The 19,892-nt window shown below is 42.6% G+C and overlaps 1 protein-coding gene and 1 long non-coding RNA gene across 2 annotated transcripts in view; one reads left to right on the top strand and one right to left on the bottom strand.

Annotated features, from left to right (window-relative positions):
* The window catches only part of RMDN2 (regulator of microtubule dynamics 2), a 48,940-nt gene extending 43,710 nt beyond the window's left edge, over nt 1–5,230 (bottom strand). Inside the window, exons 1-2 of the mRNA XM_065835795.2 lie at nt 5,129–5,230; nt 4,104–4,570 (exon numbers count right to left, since the gene is read on the bottom strand). Of these exons, the coding sequence (XP_065691867.1) occupies nt 4,104–4,558 (455 nt within the window). The 5' untranslated portion in view covers nt 4,559–4,570; nt 5,129–5,230. The remainder of the gene's footprint in view (nt 1–4,103; nt 4,571–5,128) is intronic.
* Nucleotides 5,193–8,420, top strand: LOC139827553 (uncharacterized). Its single transcript, XR_011738290.1, has 2 exons — nt 5,193–5,452; nt 5,538–8,420. It is a non-coding gene; the product is annotated as an uncharacterized lncRNA (long non-coding RNA).
* Nucleotides 8,421–19,892: the final 11,472 nt, after the last annotated feature.

Raw genomic sequence — 19,892 nt, 5'->3', positions numbered from 1 at the left:
AGCTTTTACTCAGATCAAATATCACCTCTTGTCTCCCTGCCAACTTAAAAAAATCACAAGCTGACACAAACACGGCCTCATCTGCTCCAGCTAATTCAGTAGAAAGGTAATTTTATGTCACAAATTGATCTGGAGAGTGCAGAGTGCATATCCATCAGTAATGACAAGCGGTCTTTGAGGAAACGTTTGACAAATCAGATTCTTAGGTCAACTGATGGTTGCATTGAAAAGAAATGGGCAGCAAAAATATATGAAGAAATGGTAAGTGAAGTGATATTCAGAAGCAGGCAAGAGAAATGTTTCTTCCTGCCGAATATTTAAACTATTTCAAGTAAAAATTCTAAATAAAACATCTGTAAGAAACGCATTTACTGTAGTAAATCTTTCTGGTGACTGATGCTAAATGTAATTTGCAAAGTTTGGATGCCAGGCCAGATGAAGACTGGTGCCAAACATGACCCCAATGTCAATGGTTCATCACTGCTGTATCACGGAGGAAACAGCTTTAAAATCACAAAGAGGAGAATCAGCTGACACTCACCATCCCAGGTGATCATCTAGACACAATTTATTGTATTTGTAAATGAATGAGTGCTTGTTACACATTCTGAAATGTTAAAGATTGAGGTTTTCACTAGTAAATGATGGAAACTGAAACAAACTATTAAGAACAGAATACAGAAAAGCCCAGACTAGAAACCATAGGCTCTTTAGCATTCAATGTCTAATCCATTCAATGTGCCTTCCATTCAGGCTGTTATAATGAAAAAATACAACTCATTTATTAAAAAACATGTGATATTTTTCCACTTACAGACATACATAATTTTTGAAAGGCAAAACAGAAAGGTTCTCTTCCCAAGGCTGAATACCAACAGTGACATTGAGAATATGACCAGAGTAGATCAAAGCAGTGAGGAACATATCAGAGAATTGCAGTTTCAAATATTTTATGGAAAAAAACAGATAGTATTAAATGTTTTTCTGAAATAAGTTTATAAATCTAAAACCAATGCAGCCATCCAGAACAATTCCATAAAACTCCTGAGATTACTTTATCTGTCAATTCCCAGCATCTACCCATTTGTCAGTTAAAACCAGAAGTGCTTAACACAAGCAAAATCCTAACTTCTAGATAACAAAAATACTCCAGGCTGAACAAACCAAGTGACTTTAGCCACTCCTCATATGGCTTCCTCTCCAAACCCTTCGCCAACTTCGTAGCCCTCTTCTAGACACTTTCTAGTAGCTTAATATCTTTTTTATCCTGTGGTGCCCAGCACTGCACACAGTGCTCCAGGTGAGGCTGCACCAGTGCGGAGCAGAGCAGGACAATCACCTCCCTCACCTGGCTGGCAATGCTGTGCTTGATGCACCCCAGGACACAGTTGGCCCTCTTGGCTGCCAGGGCACAACTGCTGGCTCATGTTCAACTTGCCACCGACCAGAACCCCCAGATCCTTCTCCACGAAGCTGCTCTCCAGCCTCTCATTCCCCAGTCTGTATGTACAGCCAGGGTTGCCACGTCCCAGGTGCAAAATACAGCACTTGCTTCATGCAGTTGGTGATTGCCCAGTTCTCCAATTTGTCCAGATCTCTCTGCAGGGCCTCTCTGCCCTTGAGAGTGTCGACAGCTCCCCCCAGTTTTGTGTCATTGACTTAGACTGAGGACTTGAGGGCTTGCTTAGTAAGGTTGCCATTTATAAAGACATTGAAGAGCACTGGCCCTAAGATGGATCCCTGTGGGACCCCACTAGTGACTGGTTGACATCCCAACATAACCCCATTTACTAGAACCCTTTGAGCCCAAACCATCAGCCAAATGCTCACCCACTGCACTGTGTGTTTACTCAGCTGTATGCTGGAAATCTTGTCCAGGAGGATACTGTGAGAGACAGTAACAAAGGCTTTACTGAAATCCAAAAAGATCACATTGACAGGCTTCCCTTGGTCAACTAGCTGGGTAACCTTGTTGCAGAAAGAAATTACATTGGTTAGGCAAGACTTTCCCCTCATGAACCCGTGCTGGCTGTGACCAATGACTGTGCTGTCATTCAGATGTTTTTCAATAACTCCCAGAACAATCTTCTCCATGATTTTGCCAGTAACAGCATAAAATAATGCACATGGTGTTAGACCTACAGCACATGAAGTTGTGATGCACATTAACTGGAAAAAATACCTGTGTTGTTATTGTCTCTACTGGCAAACTCTAATAGAACAAGCATCACCGTCATAAAATTCTGTAAGACCTCAGAAAAAGCTATATACATTGCAACCGTACACACATTAGGATTAACAACCTATTTCCACTTGCAAGAGGAAGAAAAACAATACAAAAAGAAAATTACTTAAATGAAACAAAATTGTATTAAATTTAGATAAGATATCCAAAAGAGGCACAAATACAAGGAAAAAAACCACTTCTTTTCAAAGGGGATTAAAAACAGCATGGAAGAAACACATATCCAAATAACTAACACTGTCTATAACCTTGAATTATCTTCCTTCCTTCTGACTGCATACAAATACTTGTCGGAGAAGACCTTTCTTAAGGACACAATCAAATCTCTTGCACACTATAATCACTTGTATTGGATCATCTTATCATCATCTTCATCATACAGAGGAACCTGAACAGACAAGTTTCCTTGGCTAGTTCCCAAACTGTAATGCATCTCTCCTGACCAGAAAATGTGATCTTCTCCAATGTTGGGTGTGGAATAGCCCCTATATAATCTGTGAACCTGATTATTCATAAACTGGTCCTTTAGCCTTATCTACATCTCCAAATATTTCATGCATAAAGGCCTCTGCAAATCAACTAATGACTAAAACAATCTAAGAAACTAATAGAACTTAAATGTTTCTACATGATATGAACAGGAAACATCTTTGAATATCCCTGCCAATATTGAATAGTTAAAATAAATAAGTGGTTCATAATAGAACTGTCAGGTCTCAAAACACAGTACCGAAATGTAAGACTTGTGAAGCATGTGGGCTGGGATGTAACAAGAAATTCTGCCCCATTAACTGAACATAAATTTGGAGGAACTCTTAAAAAACCAGAATTCCATTAATTATTATATGAAGCATGTTGCTGTCTTCAGAATATTACAGAAATATTAAAGAAAAAAAATTACTTAAGATAGGCAAATCATGGACATAAGGGTGCCTACACAGATGTGTATAACACACTGAGAAAATGGTACAAAAAACTCAGTACTATAAACATATCCTTATTAAATTCCATGTAAATATCTAAATCTGATTATATCAAAACAATGTGGAAATTATAGGAGAGCAATGTCATTGCCATTATTACATTACTACTGGAAGGTAAATTAGGTAACATATGAAGAGATAAAACTATAGTCCCTATCCTGGACTCCAGGTACATCTGATCCTTCAGCACGTTCCTCAGGTCACACATATAAAAGATCCCATTAACCAGAATGGGACTACAAGATGTGCTCAAAACAAGGAACCTTCTCTGCCACTGAGTCAGCACCCTAAATTCCGCACGATTACTTTTTAAGCCACCAGAAAGTGTCTACAACAGCAAATACACATAAACATACCACCATTTGTACACGTGTTGCATTTGGACATAGCTTTCATAGCATGTAACACCTTTATGCAGAACACTGTAATTATTCATCTTTAAGGTCCACAGAAGACAAATATCACAAAAAGCCTAAGAGCATTCATACAGTTTGGACAAACTTTGTTACAGACACAAGAGTACTTTCTTACTAGAAACACTTTTAAAATCACACCATCATTGTGAACTTTGCCTCTCTTTGCACAGCTATGTAGCAATACTGTATCAGATTGTTACCAAACGCACCCTTAAAATCTGTTACACTTGATGTTGACCCAAGTTCAGCTGTACTGCAAATTCAGAGATAGTAACCTAGAGTTTCCTCTGGTATAAAAATTACTAATCTGAATCTTATTTTTTCCCCTCTGAATATAGAGAGACATAAAAGATACATAAAGCTTTAAAAGGGCTCCTGTTTACGATACAAAGTTTCACATAGGTAACGATGCAACTTGCATTGTATGTGTACTGTAGTATATACAAACTATTGACTCACCCTCCTTCACTTTCGGCCTCCTCCGAGCTGGTAGTTTCTGTTGCACCAGAAGCTGTCTCAGGTTTTCTCCGCTTCGTTGCTCTGTGTGACGGGCTAACTCTCTGAACATCTCCCTTCCCTTGAAGCTCATTTCGAACAAGCTCTTCAAGCTTTGGAATTGCTTCTTTCAGAAATTTCACCTCTCTCTTCAGTTCATCCACACTTACTAGCAAGCCATTCAGTTTTTCTAGTATCTGCAGTTGCCTTCCATGTAAAACCATTACTACTCCTTGCTCATTAGGAGCTTCATTTTGCAAGCCCACAGAATTAAGCCTGTTACCTACATCTAGGAACGCAGGTATATGCATAGCTGCACTGGCTTTTTGGCTCTTACGGTACCAAATCAGCATCAGGCTTATTCCAGCAGTCCCTGCCATTATGCCCAGTATCAGTCCTTTATTTTCGCAGGGAGACATTTCTGCACTCTCCTAAAATTGTGAGAAAACAATAACAGTCAGAGATGCTTTTCCTATTCTACCCAAATTACTTCGCTTCTAAGTCACAAAAGTATAAGGCTGGAATAACCAGCGCGTGCTGCAGACAGAAAGTTACAACTCTGGCAAAATCTGCAATAAAAGGCTACGTGCTATGACAGCAAAAACAAGTCGGTTGTGGGTTTGGGGGGGGGCTGGGGGCATGAGAGGCACACACTTCTGCATCGGCACGTGCGCAGCCTTCACTTTTAAACTTCTCCGCATTTAGGGATTTTATTTTTGTTTTACCGCGAGAAACTCCTATAATCGGATTTTCCGCAACTGCGGAGCGGTGGAAACCCAGCTGTCAGGCCTCGACGCAGCCCGTGCCGCCCGGAGAGGGTGTCCCGCCGCCCCCCAGCCCCACAGCGTTAAGGGCTGCCGGAGCCCCACGGTCACCTCCCCGCGGGGGAGCGCCCGTCCCGCAGCCCGCCCCAGCCCCGGCCGCCCCGGCAGGGGGGCGCCGCCGGTGGCAGCACCAGCCCCGGGCCCAGCGCCGCCCCCGTTACGTACCGGCGGGCCGGTCCAGGAGCGGGAGCGGGTCCGGCCCAGGCGCGGCACTGCGCGGCCCCGCAGCTCTCCCGCCGCGGCACAGGGGGCGGTGGCGGCGGTGGGGCCGCCCCAGGGCGGCGATACCCGGATCGAGGGGGACGGGCCTCCGCCGCAGACGCCGACCCGGTGAAATGCCGCTGCCCTGTGAAGTGAGGGCGCCGGGCCGGGCCGGGCCAGCGGTGTCCGGCTGTGAGCCCGGGTGGGCCGCAGGTCTGGGAATCCCACCAGACGGTGCTGCTGGGGGGCGCCTCTAGCACCTGCTGCAGACTTTTCTCCAATATGCTGGTCAAGTGCAAATTTACCTGTTTATGTGTGTCTCTTTAGTCTGTTGGCTACTTCTTTTCTCTAATTTAACCTTTGCTGCTTCTAGGCCCTAGAGAAACAGTATTTCCACGGTCTTAGTGGACACCTGAAGCTGCAAAATCATGGAGAAGCCCTGCCCAGTTCCCAGGAGGAGGAGCAGTCCTGGCACAAAAGCTTCATTGCCATTTTAGCCATCTAAGGGCCCAAAGCTGGTTTGACTCAAGACCATTCTGTAGTGCCTAAAGTCATGGAGCAACTTGTGGTTAACAGAGTGCAGGAGGTATGGCATGTGTCCCACCTGAGACATCACTTTTAACGGTGATACTCACAAGACTCTTCTTTCTCCTTATGACTATCTCTTTCTGCATCTGCCTCCCATGCCTCTTATTTCTGGCCTTGAATGGAAGAAGGGTCATCACAGACAACCTGCTGTGCCCACTTGCCCTCCTGAAGGCTCCTGGAGGGTGCACATGCACAACATCCTGCCAGAATTTAAAAGCATAAAACTCATGGTCTTCTCTGTGAGGGCTTAAGGAAACCATTAAGGAAACAGCTATATCTGTGCAAAGAAAGAAACTGCTTTTCAACCATTGGAATTTTCCTCAGCCATATCACTCAGAAACAAAGGAACACAACGTCATTCTTAAAAAAATCCTAATTACCTTTAAAAAGTGAACAAAATGCTGTTAAAAAAAAAAAAAAAGGTACTTGAAACAGGTACCAAGAACTCAAGAATTTTCTGTTTTACTGTAAATTAACAAATGTAAATCAGTCTGATGTCTATTTATCTTCCAAGACTTCCTTTAAAATAACTATGGCTGCTAACTAGTTCTCCACTAAGAATCTGAGGATGAAACTAGCCTTACCTGAGACCAAACTGCAACCTGAAGGAAAGGCAGAAATTTAAGATGGAAAAACAAATACAGTTTCAGTATTCTGAAAAAAGTAAGTATAATCTGCTCATATGTTTTCAGTTTGAGGTTTTTAAACTGAGAATGGTAATATGTTCAATTTTATGGAAACTTTAAGAAAATATTATTATTTTAAAGAAGAAATTTCACTATAAGCAATTGTTGTGAGTTATGTAATCCATCAGTGTTTTAAAATGGAACAGGACTACATGAATCTCCATGCCGATGATATTTCACATGTTCAGGAACAGTAATAAAAATTCATTGGAGAACCTTTCTTTTTACTTTCTCTTCTCCATACTATCTGCCAAAACTCTTTCTATAAGCCAACTAAAACAGGAAAGGATTTTTAAAAGAGAATGAATCAGAGTGCAAACACAGCACAAAGCTGAAACAAATGATTATGGATGTGAAAACCAAAGAGAGTTTTCCAAAGTGGCTGTCTCAGACTGCAGGCCTCAGACAAGTGGCCAGTTTTTAGAAATAATGGCTCAGGAGAACTGCTGCCTACAGCTGCCTACAGCTGCCTGGACATGTAGCAACAGTGAAAATCAGGTCACTGTCTGGTCCCAAACTCCTTATTTTTTTTTCAGCTATGGCCATTTTACACAGGCAGAGCAGTGCAGAAGTATAGAATTATTGCATGCATGTAGAAACCTGCCAGAACACAAGAGCTTTTTTCCAAGCTGTGGAAGTAAACACAAATTTACCTATATTTGGCACAATTAAATTTGCCTAAATCTGTTCTAAAAACCTGAAACTGTTTTAAGAAAAGTGCTGTTCTTCTGCATGTGGATTTTTTTTCCTAGTTCAAAAGAAACTTTGTACCTGAAGTCTAAAACACATGCAGGTCCAGAGCACCATCTATTATAAAATGGTTAGTCTCATGTATTTTTAGTATTTTTGGTATATTTTTATCCTTAGTTCCTAAGAAGACAAAGCTTATGTCCCCAGGTTGTCTGTGTGCTGTCTTTCTGTTAGGCTATACCATGACACTTTCTCCACTGAATAATAGCTCCTGAACTTGTAGCTTAATTTTAGCCAATTTTGACAGAAGAAAGATGTCAAGATACTGAGGTTCCAACAAGTTTCATGCAGGTCAGCAGTTCTGGGGTGGTAAGACCCTGTGAATCACCATCTCTGAAGGTGTTTAAAAGATGCATAGATGAGGTTCCTAGGGACATGGTTTAGTGCCAGTCTTAGGTTAATGGTTGGACTTGAAATTTGGGTCTCTTCCAACTGAAATGATTCTATGAACATCCTGCCTCCCTCCACCCCTGACCCCAGGCAGATGTTCAGGGATGAGCTCAGCACATAAGAGCTGCAACACTGACACACCTGCACAAGGCACTAGCCTCCTTACAGCACTATTTGGGTAAAACCAGGCCACGTAGTTTAACTGATCTTTTGGGAAATTTTGAACTTGGACAGTATTTTTGTGCCATATTAGAAAAGTTAGCTTATTATTGAGCAATTGTGTTCAATGGGTGAGAGAACCATTACACTGTGATGGATGTATGCTATTTCTAGCCAAGTTGTAGCTTAATTTACTGATGTTTTCATTTCTGTATGGAAGACATTGGTGTTTTACAATTAAGATAAAATTCTTTAGCTGTAATTCTTCTGTAAATTTTCTCTTGTGGTGAGCTGTTCTTTCTGAAATGCCCCCCCAACTAGAGATTAATCTACTGCTTGTAACAAATACAGAAACTTTTGTTGTGTTAGTTACATTTCGTACTTATTACTCCAGCAGTTGTCTAGTAAGCGTATAATCAAACATTGTTAATAAATCACCAAATATTGTGAAAGCTTAAATACCTTTGACCAGACCTGCAACCAGCATGCCAGAGATCCTACTGTTCTGTCAAGTTGTATTGAACTCTCCTGGATCTTTTGCTATAAAAATAAACAAAATTATATCTTACCTCATAGGGAGGAGAAGCATTTACTGTCAGACTTGTCAACATTTTCTGCTGCTCTTGCCCTGAACAATTGTCTGGTGTCCTTAATGAAAAATTAATAAATTGGACTTAATATGAGATGGGTAGTAGCACAGTGATCTCTTCTGTTTTCTTCAAACACAGATATAATGCTTGGCATAGTTCCCAGAGGAGAACAGTTATTGTAGCTGCACTGTTTTCATTTCTCTATGTGTGTGCAAGTGTAAGTATACCCCTGCATCCTCTCCAGTATTTCTGAATCTTTGGCCAGTTTCAGTCAAACTCAATAGAGGAATTAACTTCTGACAAGTTTCTTTGAATTTGAATCTTTTAAAAGAGAAAGATCTGAATTAGTGCCCCCACTATGGGGAAGGTTGCTCACCCCTTGTCACATGACTGAGAATCCACACAAGAGAAAAATAATTTGCAAGTATGGGAAAAGCTAAAGCAGAACTTACATTTTATTAGATGTGAGGGAAATAACTACAAGATATAACCTGATGAGAAACCTTGCTTCATTAGTTCAGCAGCACACAATCATCTGTTTATTTATTTAGTGTGTTTATAGGATCCAGTGCTGCAATTTCAGCTAAGTGCAAATGGTCACTGATGCTATAGCATTTAAAAAAAAAAAATGTACATGCTGTTCCTACTTTTTTGCCTTTGTCTTATCTAACCAGGAAGCTCGAGGACATTATCAAATATATTTATACAAGCTATGTTAACTTTTCAAGATACATTAATTTTTGAGGCCCAGGTACGTGGTTCAGTCTTCTTGATGTAAGAGGAGAGAGCTGGCAGGACAAAAGACTTTGTGTATGTTGTGTTGACAACAATAAGAATAAATACCCAAGGCTACATTAGACGTAATTCCACAACGCTGCTTGATTTCTTCAAAAAGAGAAATTACTCTGGAAGTGCCTGGGTATATTCCAAAGAGGAAAAATATATTAATAGTCATAAAAAACCATAAGATTATATGTGTGTAAATGTGTGTTTTATGTATATTGTATCTATTCCTTGAGAGTCAAAACTCAAAGATTTAAACACTTTGTAAACATATATGTATGTGTGTGTGTGTACACATGCATTTCACATCACCAAATGTATTTTCTTCTATGTAATGAGCAGTGGGTTTTTTTTTCAGCTTACCTGTTCGTATGCAATTTCAGAGCATATTGAAGTATTTTAAAGAGCTTTACTGTTTCCAGCTGCAAATGGCAAAGTGCCCCTTCCTAAACTCCATAGACTGGTCACTCCAGTAAATACTGCCTAATACATGGTTCTGGGATGTCTGCAATTCCACATCTTAAAAAACCCTTCATCTGGGTGACATGGTGTGTTCTTACATCATTTCTGCCCCTGTTCTGTGCTAGCACATGTGAGCTTATCAAAAATTTCCCTTTGATTTTAACTTTCCATCTAGGCCGCTCCGGTTATGTGTACACTAGCAAGCAGCAGGGACTGACAGGCATGTGCCTGTAGGCAAAAGAGCTGGTGCTGAGGAGACGACACCCACGCCATGGCCCAGGTTAACTTTTGACTGGCTCCAGTCTGACGGCAGGGGCTGCGTGCTCATGCGCAGCTGCAGCGCCTTGGCTGGGCTTCTGCAATGGATCTTCCCAAAGTGCGACTTGTGTGCCCAAGGCTGCTCTGTGGGGTGAAGCAAAGCTTGCTGAGCTGGGATGATGGGGACATCTGCCTCAGAAGTACACATCTAACCCAACCCAAATCATTACCCTATACGTAATATATGTACTAGGATGTTGGTTACACAATTATTCAGGTAGGACAGAATAAATGCAGGGCAGGAGGTCACCTCCCCCTGGCAGTTACTATGTGCTGGCAAAGGGGTTCCTCCTTTATTGTAGGATTATTTTTGGACAATGACAATCGACAAATGCAGCAAAAAAGCATGAAGAAAAGTGGTGAAACCAAGAGAGTTAAGGAGAAGCAGAAAGAAACTCCTAATCATTCACAAGATTTTTGCTATGTACAATAACAAGACAGTATTTCTACTGTATTCAATGCACACACACATATTGACTCAGACAAATATACTTGTATACACAGCATTTTAGTTTTGCTGACTGTTTCAAGTCTCCTGATGTGCTTTTTCGGTAGGAGACAGATCTGTTAAACTAAAATGTAAATGTAGATGTTATTATTTTAGTTGCTGTTTGCACCCACTCCTGATGTTTAAGAAGCTTTTCCTCTCATTCTGAGCTGCAGACTCCTAAAGACTAAAAAGCAAATAAACCGGGCAGCCTTTCTGAATGTTGATGAGATGAGCTCACAAGCCTCTTGCTCATTCATAGTTCTAGTGCTGCAGCCTTGTGGAGAAAAAAAAGTCTGCAGCAGCATCAACACTGAACTAGCCCTCTTGTAAGAATGCTAATTATGGCCTTTCAAATGTTTGCATGTTTTCGCTGCTCTAATTTTTTTCTTATTTAGAAATATTTCACCCAGTCTGTGTTAGTGTGATTAAAATAGCAGGCTATAAGATGAATCATTATTTAGTGTGGTCCAGATTGAGATTTGGGCTCTTTGCCTGGAATATTGTACTGTATTTTAGCAGAAGTAACAACATCCCTCCTAGTACATTCTGGAATATAAACAGTACTGCTGTCTGTGAAAGCAGTGAAAATGTTTCTTCTATTGCCACTTCTTATAGATGCTATTTAAAGCTACCGCACAGTTACTCAATATGTAGTTTCAAAATTCCATACCTAACAAACAGCCAGAAAACATCTCAGGCAACATTATGCTGTTCTTCTTGAACAGGCAGATTTTTGGTCAGAGTAGTTGTTTTAGAAGCATTTTCTTTCATGTGTGCTTTTATATTCAGATCAAAATATCAGTTAGTTCTGACAAGAGAGTAATACTCCAGCCTCAAAAATAAACGGTACCGACAACTAAAGCATGTTTTTCTGTTTTCTTGTTTTATTTTCCAGTTTTCAAGTGCACATGCAAATACAGCTTTGTATGTCAACCAGCACATAAAATACTTTATACGCTTCTATTGCATGCTGATACAATCCACTTTAGCAAGTTGCTAAGCAGGTTTTCAAAATCATCCATGTTCATAAAGGAGATAGTTTGTGTTTTACTCAATAGCCTAGGATTAGGAAAGCGGGACTTAAGCAAGAAAAATACCTAGAAAAGTCAAAGACACAAATGGAAGAGCTTGCCACAGAGCCAGCAAAATTAAAAATAATGTCAAAGAAATTTGATTAACTTGCTTTCATTTCAATAAGATTGTGTTTGTCCCCTTTTAAATAGAATGGGGGTATAAAGATTGGTTTGGTTTTAGAGTTGTTTCAAAGGCAAGAAAACAATTTCCAGAAGTATCATCATGGCAAAACATGGTATACTTTCGAGATGCAAACCAATCCTTTTTGACACTTTTTGTTTTTTTTTTTTTTTTTTTAGTTTTAAAATGCTTTTAAAACTTTAAAGGAGTCTATAGGTCGAAGGATAAAATCTAGCACTACACTGAACAAGTCTGATACATATAAAGAGTTACTCTGAAGAGCCAACAGTGTGTGAGGCAGTAAATGATGTAGATAAGTGATAGATGTCACTACTTTACATCAGATCCTGGTTCAAAAATGCAGAAAGAATGCTAAAAAATGTGCTTATTTTTTAACTTACTGCAGTGCTCTCCTCAATGAGGGTGCAAATGGAATTTGTAAATATGAAGAATAGGAAATCTGTTTGATATCATGGTACTCTCTATTCATTTGTGTTAGGCTGCAAACTAATGTTGGGTGATAACATTTAAATCTTCCTTGATATTTTTATCAAAAACAGCATCATGCCAGTATTAAGTGTCATGATTCAATTATGCCTTTGGCCCACGATGTTTGGAACTGCTGGTGAGGGCTTCCAAGTGGGAGTTTGGAGGGCAAGTGAGGCTACGCAGCAATGAGCAGCAGCAGGCTGGGGAGCTCGGGGCACAAGTCAGGTACTGGTTGGTTCCGAGGCAATGTGTGAATGAAATGCCTCCCCATAACCACCCTTGGTTCCCTCCATTCCTGACAGAGAACCTTTTGCAGGGGTAGTATAAGGCACACGTGGCCCACATGATTTTCCCAAGGCACCATCCTGGGTACGATACCTGTGTCACAACCACACCGCATCCTGTCATTTGCTATTGTCTCTTTGCCCAGAACAGTGCCACCACAAAAAACCACGCTACCCACATGCCGGGGGGAGGAGGCAGCGAGAAGGGGCGCCACTGCTAGAGCAGACACTAAACACAAAGACAAATTGGTGCATTCTGGCCATGGGCAGATACATCCCGGAGACAGCTAGCAGAGGAGGTGGGTTACAAAGCAGCCTTGTGATGGAGTGTGAAATGCAGCAACACTGCCTGGTTTTCAGAGGGGATACGACCCATTTGAGAACAGAGGCATGTAACATGTCCCCGTGAGGAAGCTGGGGACAGGAGCACATGGGCCCTCCAGGCCCTTACTAATTCCACATGGCACATCGTGCCACACACACCCTGTGTGCATCCCGGGCACGAGGAGCACGGAGCCCTCCATGGTTTCCCAGGTGCCAGAGTTTCTCCTCACACACAACAGGCTCTCGGAAACGGCCTGAGTCCGAGAAGCGACTCGCCCTCCTGCCAGAGGCAGGGCCGCAAGGCCGCCTGGAAGCGACACGATTTATTGTCACCTGAGAGACACCCCCTCCTGCCGCCCCGCGGGGCTTGAGGACGTGGCCGCGCGCAACGGCCCCACTGGGTGGCACGCGAGCGCCGCCGCGCAACTGACGCCCGGCGACGGAAGGCGAAGGGACGGTGAGCGGGGGAGCGGTCGCTCCCTCCCGGTGCCCCGGGGCCCTGTCCCACGGATTAGGGGCAGCCCCGCGGCCTGGGCGCTGTCCTGGAGGTTTCCCGCGGCTCCCGCCGAAGCCGGCCCGAGAAGCCCCTCTGCGTGGGGACGTCTTAATAAAACTGCCGGGGGGGGGCGCCGCAGGGGTGTGGGCTCCGTTCTTCTGAGGCCGAGAGAGGCCAGTGGTGAAGCCGGGAACGAACCCGTTTATACTGAAGGACATCATAAATACGTAGAATATATCAAATTAAAAAAATATAGTTACAAAAGCCTCAATGGAATTCTCTTTCTGACCTAACTACAGACAGATTGTTCACAGACAAAAGGTATCTCTGAAATCAGCTGCAGCTCCCCTCCCTGCTCACTGGGCTTGGTCAACAAGTGCTATCACAAATCATTTGGAATACTGTTAAGACAAAATAATATAGAGCACAAGAAACCTACTCCTAATTTTGTTTTTCATACTGCCAAGGGTGTAGGAAGTGACCATTGGTGGGGAACCCATAGCAGTGCACAGTGACAGAGTCACAGCACTAGACTAACCCGGATAGGGATACTAGGGGAAAACAAAGCACAGAAAGGGAAGGGGGAGAGGGAACCCGTAAAAGCTGGGAAAGAGAAAGATGAGCAAGAAAGTGCACACGCTCCCCTTGCCCGCTGTCCCTTACTTGCACGGGTGCTTTGCAGTGCATTTCGGGAGCGGTGGGGGAGGTGGCGACAGTGGGCCCAGCATTCCTGCCGCCCCAGCCATGAACATGAAGCCTCACAGCAGTCGTGAGATCCCTGGTCAGTCCTGGCAGAACTGGCCAGAGATACTTGTCTGTGATGTTTCATGGCTGGCTGCAGGTCTGGCTGGAGCACAAGTCTGATGAGGAGCGGCTGAGGGAACTGGGGCTGTTCAGCCTGGAGAAAAGGAGGCTAAGGGGAGACCTGATCGCTGTCTACAACTGCCTGAAAAGAGGTTGTAGCATGGAGGGTGTTGGTCTCTTCTCCCAAGTAGGAAGTGATAGGACAAGGAAATGGCCTCAAGTTGCACCAGGGGAGGTTTAGATTGGATATTAAGAAAAAATTCTTCATGGAAGGGGTTGTCAGGCATTGGAACAGGCTGCCCAGGGAAGTGGTGGAGTCACCATCCCTGGAGGTGTTCAAAAGGTGTTTAGATGAGGTTCTTAGGGACATGGTTTAGTGCTAGAGTTAGGTTGTGGTTGGACTTGATGGTCCTGAGGGTCTCTTCCAACCGAAAGGATTCTGTGATTCTACGATTCCTTTCTGCAAGCGCCCCTTGGGCAGTGACAGCAGCCGTAGTGCCCAACAGCAGGGAGGGCTGGGGGGCAGGGGGTGGCTGCTGGTCGCTTTGGAGGTACCTTGGATTAATCTAGGAGCTTGGCTTTTAAAATTTTGGCCTCAGGAGGCTGATATACGAGCAAACTGCCATGTTAGGCTTTGATTTTCACTAGTTCTATCTAAGAAGAGGTAAGGAAAGAGAGATCAGAAGTCAGGAAAAAGGAAAACAGAATGAGGGAGGAAAGAATGGTCAGTGGAAAACAAAGCTTCTTGGATAACAGCATGCTGCCACCCAAAGCAGGTGTCCTCTTTTTCCCTGTGCTTTTACTCTTGCACTGAATCCAGTGTTCACTAGGTTGTTCAGCTCACTGACTTGGCTGGAAACCACTTTTTTTTTTCATTTTCTGATAGATTGGTGGATTGAAACAGCTCAGGGCAGAGCCCAGTGTGAGAAAAAAGGCAGGAGCACATGGCCAAGAGCTGGAGGAAAAAGGTGACTGATGTGACTCATCTCCTGGAAGCCACCTTGGCACTGCACCACTAATTGGGACTGTTGCATTAGAAATGGTGTAAGACACAAATGGACAAAGGAAAGACAACACTTAACTGCTTGTATCCTGTACTTGTACCACGGGGAGAGCAACAGATATCTCAGGACTAGTTAAGAAAGCAGCAGAGATCTATGTGGTGGTTATTCTTGTTTCTAGTGTAGAGTTGAATGAGAGTTATTCTCACGGTGTCTCTCTGTGTAAGTTGACCCCTAGTGAGAAAGAATCAGCTCAGAGCATTGTGTCCTTTGAGTCTTAGAAAAAAAATACCAAAGAGAAACCGAAGCAGCAGAACAGATGCACAGGAGAGAAGTGAAATAATCACAAAACTGGAGTTAAAAGCAAAGAAGAAAGAAATAAAGGAAGATGGAGAAAGTCTGTAAAATTTCACATGCCAAAAGAGCTTGTCTCTGCAACAAGTGACCATGATGTGGATTCCTTCCTTCTGACTATAAGTATGTAACCAGCGTACGTACAAATAGGTTTCCCATAACTTCTGTGGAGAGAAAGGCCCCTTCAAAGGGGAACAGATCTTCAGGATGGTTATCTGCAGTTGTCCATCTGCTGTAGACTGCTGAATCTTACTCTTACATGCCTAGGGTACACCGACCTCTGCCTATTTCAAGAAATCCTTGTCATGGAAATTATTGGAGACAGATACTTAGATAGTGTTATATGGGAGGCCAGCCCGTGTCATCATCATTGTCTCTTAGGCCTTAAAAAGGCTGACTTCAGTTTCAGCCTTTGGCAAGATGTCCTGCAATCTATTTTGAACTGAAACAGGAGGATGAGCAGAAAATCACGAAGCTGTGATAGCTTTCCTGTTTATCTTGGCTGCCTCCTCCCGAAGAGCTGTACTGAACAGCAGTCTGGTGCAGCAAAGAAACTTGACCAGTATTTCTAAACAAACATGGGTTTCTCAGTACAATTTTTCTTATCTGCATCTTTTTTTTTAAATACTTTAATCTCTTTGAGGCAATGGCAGTCTTTATCTGTGATGGCTCTGACCATAATCAGTGTTTCACCAGAAAGCATAATAAAAATTAGCTCAAGCTGAGTTGGAAAACAGCATCTTATAGGCATTTTAGTGTAACAAGTCAAGTTACTGCTTATAGTTCATTGTCGTTGTAGTATCTACACCTAAATACCATGAGAAGGCACAAAACTGGCACTAAGCACAAGTTTCTTATTTTCATCATGTTTCACCTTCTAATATATGGAAAAGAGTAGTACATGGAGAGCTTCAATGTAAAGAAATAACATTATAATTGATCTACTGCTTAAACTGTGCCAGTGAAGTCACAGTAACAGCTTAACATTCATTTTAAGAGCCTGGCTTCAGTGGTAGTAGTTTTGGACCCAATAGTTTTGGTAGTTCTGTGTACTTTAGATAGACACCATTGTCCAGCTTAGTTATAAATGCATTTCAGTTAGCTAAGATAACAAGTGCAAGTTATCTCCTGCTCCAGTGGGGGGACTGGACTAGATGATCTTTCAAGGTCCCTTCAAATCCCTAACATTCTGTGATTCTGTCATGGGTGTTTAATAAAAAAAGCATGCATTTCTTTGTGGATAAAAGCAGAAGGAGAATTCCCTTTGCTCTTAAATTCAGAGAATATTGGTCAGGACTAGAACTCTAAAAAGAAGCAGAACTTTTTATCAGAGGACTACAGTGTTGCATAAACCCCTTTATTTAAAGTCCCTGGCAAGGCACGTGCATTGTTTTGGCAGTCCCGCTAGAGTGAATACACATACTTCATTCTAGAGGGAATATCTGACATTTCGGAAGCGTATTCATCATTGGGCTGTGGCAGCCAGGACTGCAGACCTGCCGTAATGCCAGGTCTCCCCGGGCCCTGCACCTTCCGTGTGCGAAGCTCTATGGGCCTTTTTGCTTTTCTCATTTGGAGAAGCGGTAGCAACACAGAGCAGATCTGGCTGGAAATTTCTGACAGAAAGTTTCGCTATTGGGAAAAATAACACAAAACCCCAACTAATTGACAGATTTCTGGGCAGCACATTGGCCCTGACAGCAGCCAGGCGGGAGCCCAAGCTGCCTGCTTCCCCTGCAGGCTTACTTGGCTCTCTCTCAGCAGTTTGCATGCTTTCTGGGCTTCTTGACAGCTCAGTAGGGAAGTTACCATGGGTCATGGAGCTTGTGAACTTGAGAGGTGTGGCCAGGATCAAGCCCGCCTTTCCATTGTAATCTCAATTTAGACTGACAGTCTTTTCCAGAAATATGGGAGAGAAATCCTGGCGCTCCGGGGGTCTAATGAAGGGAAGAGCAGTTGTTCTCCTATTCCAGAGCACCTCAGGCAATGCCAACAGCAGAAAGAGTATCCATGCTTCTCCAGCCCAGAGGCAGCAGCAGGGATAAGGTGCTCAAAGGAAGAAAAGGCATCCTCTCTTCCCTTTTTGAGATGCAGCGGCAGAAGGGACCTATCAAATTTTAATTGCTCCATCAGCTCCGTGGGACTATCGCTGCTTTTCCATTCCTGGCACGTAACGCTGTCCATGGGGATACAGTTAACAGACGTTTAACCTCGACCAGTGAGTGCGGTGACAAAACACAGAGAGCGATTCATAGTTCTCAATTGCTGTTCTCAGGCTGAGAAAGGCACTAGTGCATCCTGGCTGCTACCTCAGCCATGCCTAGGTGCTGTTTGAAAAGCTCCTTTTTAATTGCTAGACATCTACAGTTTTTAAGCAAGCAGTGAAATGCTCAACAGCTGTTTGACATGAATATTTTCAGGTTCTCTACCTGTTAGTAACCATTCTTCAATATAGCACGAGCATGTGTATTTTCTTTACCGTAAATGCAATGTAATAGTTTAGCCAGACGTCACACAAGGTTTCTGCTTCTCTTCAGCATAGGTTAGAAAGTGTTGTACAGTGAATTTAACCTAAGCTCAGAACACCTCTGTTACGTAGACTTCAGAACGGCTCACATCCTGAAGTCTTTATTCAGGTCCTGATTAAATGAACTGCACAAGCATAAATCTAACTAACATAATGGTGTGCTGAATTTAAGTTCCAAGTCTGGCTCAAGCAAACTATTCAGGGAAGTTAAAACTGGGCTGCAGCTTTGAATCTGTTGTTTCAAGTCAGAATACTTACACCTGTGCATAAAACCCATTATCACTTTCTCTTTTCATGCCTTCAGTTTTTCACAGTCATCTGTAATTTATTTTCCCAGTTAGAGGTATTTGTAGAAGAAAACAGAATAGGACAGCTTTTTAAGACAGCTGGTCAAGAGGCAGAATTAAATTTGTCACAGCTAAGTGATTCGCCATAAAATAGTGAAAAACATTAATCTTTCACTGGGTCCATTTTAGGTTGTGAGAAGAAAGGTGACTTTTTTAAAAAAATATGTCTTTTATACACAATTCCAGAAGGTTAAACATGTATTTACTTCTTTGTAAGCAAGTCCAAGCTTCTGGCTACAGTCCACCAGACATTTTTCTTTGTCCATTAAGGCAATCTCCTACACAGTTTACCAGGGGAGGATGAAATTCCTCAAGCTGTGTTATAAACATTCATATCTGAAATTATGCTCCTAATAATAAGAACAGCAGACAAAATTAAGGCAGCTCTACATTAGGTGTGCTTTAAAGATGGAGACTATAGAATCAGGAGTGAACCAGTAAAGCCAAAGACCAAGTAAGCCACTGTGAAAAGGTTAAAGAAGACAATTTTCTAAGAGTTTTGAGGCTCAGTGAAAGTAGGAAAAGCCCAATTCTGTCCCTCCAAAAAAAAAGACAAAGTAATACTTAGATGTCAAATGAAAGAGTCAAAGAAAGGATCTTTTTTTCCCTTTTGAAAAGTCTTGGTTCTTCCCTGTAGCAGCGCTTGATAGAGACAACCTGCTAGGACTTCAGAGCCACACAGTCTATATTTTCTTCCCTTGACAAGTTTTTTAAGACCTCTAAAGAATCCTCCTGTTGTTCCTCTCTTACTTTTCTTGATCAAGTTCATTCCTCTTGAGCAAAGAGATGACAGCTGAAATCAGGGTCCTGTTGAGACCATAGCACTCAGTGGGCAGCAATGATTTTATTAATAACTTGGCCTGCAGTTCCCCGTGGGACAGAGAACAGGCAGCATTGACAGCCCCATGGGCTTCTGGTCAGGGAGTCTCTCTTTATCGCCTCACTTTCCTGTCTTCCTTTTCAGCTGCAATTTACTCCCTTCTCTGCCCGTCTCCCTAATTAGTGCAGAGGATTTGTTTGTGTATAGCCCTAATAAATTGTAATCACCTTAGATATAGCGCTTCCCCAGGCTCAGACCTTTTGCTCTGCAACCACATCCCGTGCCAAATACTGGGTGGGAGGATTGGGCGAGGATTTCCTATGAACTGCCATCACCAGCAATGGCGAGCTCAGACTTCCCTTCCTTGTATAGGCCTGTGCTGAGGGCTACCACCATTAATTAATTATTTCCTTTATGAAAGCATTTCATGAAATTCAATAGGGATAAAGCCAGAAAGCTATCAAAATCTTGAACAAGTTACTATGGACCTTCTAAAGCATTTTAAAAGAAAATGAACATTTCTTAGGATCTGTGTTTTTGTGACAAAACCTGTGTTTTTCTAGGAAAAGAATAATTTATAGGAGACTCCAGAAAGGTCTCTTAAAATGCTGACGGCAAGAGGCTGATGTAGTGGGATTATCTGGACGTACTGTGAGTGTGTGAATACCAGCCTCTCTGCCACTGCAGGCCACATCTGGTTTTCAAAGAGTTACATTTTCAGCAGTGTTGTTGGCAGGTTTCTGGTGTGTGAATTTAGTGAATTTGGGAGCCCCATTGGGCTGTAACTTATGCAGAAGGCTGCGCTGAGTCCTGGCAAGCCCAGTCCTCCAGAATTTAACAGTGTAGTAGAAGGAAACATGCCAAACCATCTA

The sequence above is a fragment of the Patagioenas fasciata genome, chromosome 3 (assembly GCF_037038585.1).
Source record: "Patagioenas fasciata isolate bPatFas1 chromosome 3, bPatFas1.hap1, whole genome shotgun sequence".
NCBI lineage: Eukaryota > Metazoa > Chordata > Aves > Columbiformes > Columbidae > Patagioenas > Patagioenas fasciata.
This window is presented reverse-complemented; position numbering and strand designations above follow the sequence as displayed.